Source organism: Austrofundulus limnaeus, unplaced genomic scaffold (genome assembly GCF_001266775.1).
Source record: "Austrofundulus limnaeus strain Quisiro unplaced genomic scaffold, Austrofundulus_limnaeus-1.0 Scaffold669, whole genome shotgun sequence".
NCBI lineage: Eukaryota > Metazoa > Chordata > Actinopteri > Cyprinodontiformes > Rivulidae > Austrofundulus > Austrofundulus limnaeus.
Window position 1 is genome coordinate 60139 of NW_013953071.1, and position 4934 is coordinate 65072.

The 4934-nt window shown below is 38.3% G+C and overlaps 1 protein-coding gene across 1 annotated transcript in view; it reads left to right on the plus strand.

The window, feature by feature from the left end:
- Positions 1 to 2906: 2906 nt before the first annotated feature.
- LOC106531734 (receptor-type tyrosine-protein phosphatase U) overlaps positions 2907 to 4934 on the plus strand; it is a gene marked incomplete at its 5' end in the record, with an annotated part of 37466 nt that continues 35438 nt past the window's right edge. The window contains 1 exon segment of the mRNA XM_014027652.1: positions 2907 to 3221. Coding sequence (XP_013883106.1) covers positions 2907 to 3221 — 315 coding nt within the window.

Sequence of the window (4934 nt, forward strand, 5' to 3'; positions counted from 1 at the left end):
TTGTTGTTGTTGTTGTTGTTGTTGTTGTTGTTGTTGTTATCATTATGAAAAAGTAAGTAAAGCGCGTATTTGTAAAGCCACTCTTGGTTCAACACACTTCAGTGACTTTCTGTTTTGCTCAGTGCACTGAATAAACATGTGACAGGACTGGATCTTGATCTGATTTTACCTCATGAGTTCTTTAAAACAGTAAAGTGTGGTCAACATGAAGCTGAAGCTGCGTGTAAATGTCCATACATTAAACAAAGAAAACTTTATCAACTAAAACTTTGTGTTGTAAATCATGAATATGTAACTTCTTTCCTTCCAGTAAAGTTATATCTGTTATTGATTGACCTTTGATCAGAGAAACAAGTTATTTTTATCTTTACATGAAGCCAACTCCTCCACTCTTACTGTCATGGGTTGTTGAATAAGAGTCTGCTCAGAATTGCAAATAATTGCCAAGTTGTAATCTTACAAGTTTGACATTTCATGTTAAAGGAACTGTGCATGATCAGCAATCAGGATCATGTTATAAAAGCTTGGTATATAAAATGAATTATTTTTATTTGTCCATACATTTTTTTGTATTTCCCAACTACTTCTGCATATCTTGTCCATTTTAGTCGATCAGAAATCAAAACATTTAGGTCATTAATGGGGTGGGTTCAGTAATTTAACATTTTTATGTTTTTTTTAAATACCAAACTTTATTTACATATTTATCTTTTCTTTTCCTTCAGATATTGTTTTCTTTAAAATCTGGGTCAACATTTTAACCCTCTTTTAGTTTCAAGCTACTTTTCTGATACTGTTAGCTACCATTTTGCTGCTTCTAGCTTTTAGCTATTCTTTTGATATTTTCGCTTCTGTCAAGTCTCTTGACACTTTTTGCTAGCCTTACGTTTAGCTTTCAGATAGTCTACTGCCTAGAAATTTTAGCTAGCATTTTGCTTTTTTGAGCTTTTAGTTTGCTGTATGACAATTTTAGCTAGACTTTTGATAATATGAGCTTCTAACTAGGCTTTTATTAAATTTACCAAGCCTTTTTTTAAATGTAGCTATTAGTTAGCTTTCTGCTGATTTGATACCAACTGAGTTTCCACATCTACAGAAGTCTTCAGCACTCAACATTAAGTCATAATTTCTGATGACATTTATTTTGACACTTTCTAGTTTACTTTCATAATGAAAGGACTGTTTTAGTATGTTAAGTTTTGTTTGTTTAGTCCTGAAGTTTCTTGTTGGTAATTGGAGTTGGTTGTGCTTGTCTGTTTGGTCTATGGTCAGACCCTTAAAAATACTCAGACTTTTTTTTACCATCTTGCTTTGACTTGTCTTGATCATAAACTTTATTTAGAATAAGGAATATGCAAAACCGACAAAAATTTATCATGATTAATTGTGGCATTTATTCGATAACTATTAATATAGTGATTAATAGATGGCAATGTGGCCGACGTTGTGGCCTTGGTCTGCATTTTCTGGTGTTCCTTGTACTCCAGTTTATGTCGGTGTTCAAAAGGGTTAGCATTAGCATTAGTGTTAGCAGCTCCACATCACCTTCCACCATGGGACAAACGTGCAGCTGATAGTGATAAAGCGTCATACACAAAAATACATTCACATGGCAATAATTATAGTATTTTTTTGTCCTGCTCTCGGAAAAGTAAGACACTTTTTCCTTCTCTCCTGCCTTTCCTTATCTTCCCTGCTTTGCTGCTTGGAGCCTTCTCTTTTTTCATCCGAAACCAGAAGTTATGGATATTTTTATTTTATGGATTTGGTTAACTGGTCTCTCAATAAAATTTTTGGAACAGAGTTTTTTTCTTCTTCCGAGGACATGTCAAAGGTGGGACCTCTGTTCTTCTCTGTTCTGGATATTCATCTGGACTCTGATCACTGGATTCTACAGATTGACTTGGTGGTCTCCTGGTGTTCTAAAAACAGCGTCAGTGGCTTTTCATCTCCTGGCTGACTGACCAATTTGATGGGTGGCCGTATTCTATCAGCACTCGGACATTGGGCCTTGAGTGAGCTGGACTCGGTCTGCAAGTGGTTCTGTTGAGGGTCATGGGCTGGCTGTGGTCCCTGGTCTTTGCTGGCCAGATGGAATTCATCTTGGAGAAGCTGATAGATCAGCTCAGTGGAATTTGTCCACACAATTTGTCTGACTGGATTCACCACCTTGAGATGTACCAGCAGGACACTAAAGCAGATGGAAAATTGTTATCGTCTGCCTGTCCCTTCTGTTCCCAAAACAACTGATTACAGAATCTGGATCTCCCCTACAACGACCTTGAGCTGTTGACTAAATTTTTCCTAACTGGATTATGTCAACAAGGCTCTGCTCCACAGGCTGAGGGCCCCACAGAATGAAGTTTACCATCAATATTCTGAACTATGGCTGCGCTGGTTTTGGGGACTGGATTCTTCGGGCCCCCCTAAACTCACTTACTCTTCTGGCTAATAAATCTGCTCTATGCAGAGGTTTTTTCATAAACACCATAGTGTGTCACAGTGTTGATATAATGATGTTTTTGCTTTTTTCCTCATCTTCCCTTGTATGGTTTTAAGTTTTTCTGTTGTTAAAAGTAGCGCAGCTGTGTTTGCTGCATGACCTGTTTCACCTGTTCCCCCATGTTTGTCTTGTATGTCTTCTTGAATGGGTGTTTCTTAACTGCCCCCTCCCCCATTCCCTGAATGTACAGCACCTTGTTAATTTATTTCTGTGAAAGGCGCTATGTAAATAAAACTTTACTTACTGGTACTTACTAATTGGAAGGCGGCAAATGTTAATTGTTGATAGATTCCTGATTAATTTCATACAATAATTAGAATCTTTATTTTAATTTTACATGTAAAATGGAATCATGTCTGCTCTTCTTTACCCAGTCTTTGTCTTCCTCCTTCTCTATCCTCAGACTCTGAACTCAGTGACTCCTCACCTGGATGTGGAGGAGTGCAGCATCTCCCTGATGCCCAGAAACCGTGAGAAGAACCGCAGCATGGACGTTCTGCCACCGGACCGCTCCCTGGCCTTTCTCATCACAGCTGAGGGAGAAAGCAGCAACTATGTCAACGCGGCGCTGGCCGACAGCTTTCTGCGACCTGCTGCCTTCGTTGTGACACCACACCCCCTGCCCAGCACCACCACTGACTTCTGGAGGCTAGTCTATGACTACGGCTGCACCTCTGTGGTGATGCTCAACCAACTCAACCAATCCAACTCTGCCTGGGTAAGGAGAAAGATTACTGAAAACTTTAGTTTGTCGGCTACGAAACTGACATTTTTAGAGCCCACGATCAACTGAGAGTTGTCAGAAAATAAGTTCCACTGAAATCAACACTGTGAATATTTTAGCAAAATATCTAATGAACTACTTATATTATTATTGTAGCAAAAAAAAACCTGTTAAAAACCATAAATATGAGTTTTAATGAGAGTTTTCCTTCCTGGCACAGTAAATGGTTCTGTTGAAGCAAAATTAACAATCAGACACAAACACAAAAACAAACAAAGTCTTTTAGGTTTATTTTGGCCAGTTAAAGTTAACTGACTTTTATTAAAAGAGATTAATAAATGATCAATATGTGTAGTTACATACAATGAACAATAAAAAATGGGCTCTCACTAAAACGTTATTGTTTCTAATTTTTAAAACACTAAGCAAAAGCAGATTAATTTATGTACATTTTGGGTCAATGTGTGTTTGTGTGGGTGCGAGTGTATTTGATTTGGGTGGGAGAGAGAGAGAGAGAGAGAGTAAGTGGGAGAGCAAAAGAGAGAGACAAACAAAATAGATATATCTTTTTAAGGTTTCTGAAGGCTTCTTTTGAAATTAAATCATGTTCTCTGTGAGCGAAATGAGCCAAGCATCAGCTTTTACTTTAGCCAGGGTCAGCACATCCAGTGGGCAGTTAGACAGAGATTTTCACCAGTGTCTGTCTGTTGAACGACAAACACCGCAGCTCTCCTCTGTCAGCCGAATGGGAAAAGGCCTTCAGGAACTACGACTCAGCAGTGAGGCGGCAGGTCAGAGCCGGCAAGGTCCACCAGGAACTCACAGCAAGGATGACGTTTCAGGCAGAACAAGCCTTGACACAAAAAGGTGGTATTTCCTTGTAAAAAGGTAGGAAATGATGCTGCGAGGTGAACTGGACTGACTAATTTCCAGTATAGGAAAAGGAGCCCGAGGCGGCCAGCGCCCCAGGGTCCTGATGTGGAAGGACAGAGGAGTAGAAGACTGACTAACTGAAAACAGACAGTTTTAAGAAACAGGAAGAATCATGTGGGTGCGTAATGCGATCTGCAGGTGGTCAGATGTGGGAGCTTCTCATGAGAAGCCTGTGTGTTTGTGTCTTTGTGTGATAGGACCCAAGGTTACAACAGCAAAAACAACACATGAACTCTAAGAACCTTAGACTAAAATTCTAATTAACTAATGATTAACTATGAATTACTCTTAGTAAAACCCCCAAAAAAACCAATAAACATACCATACCACTTTTATTTATAAAGCACTTTAAACAGCACAAGGCCAACCAAAGTTCTGTACAGTAGACCAGGAGTTCTGAACCTTTTTGACCTCTGGGCCCAGTTTGTTGAACATAAAGTGACACGAGGTCCAGTCAGACATTACCAATGTATGGATCAAAATGATAATTATTATAAATCTTTGTTTAATTTATATTGTATTTACATCATAACTAACATAACTAAATTAAATACACTTACAGTTTAAAAGTAAAACTCCTGTCAAATAATCACAAGACATGATTATAACAAACATTTTTATATTGTAACCTGCCCATAACAATTATTTGAACAAATACAAAGGTCAGTCAACAGACCACTCAGGCTTATCAACACAAATATTGGGATATATACTGTATGTATAATTTGACTCAAATTAAGTCAAACATTTCTGCCAGTGGAGTAAGAACATTTT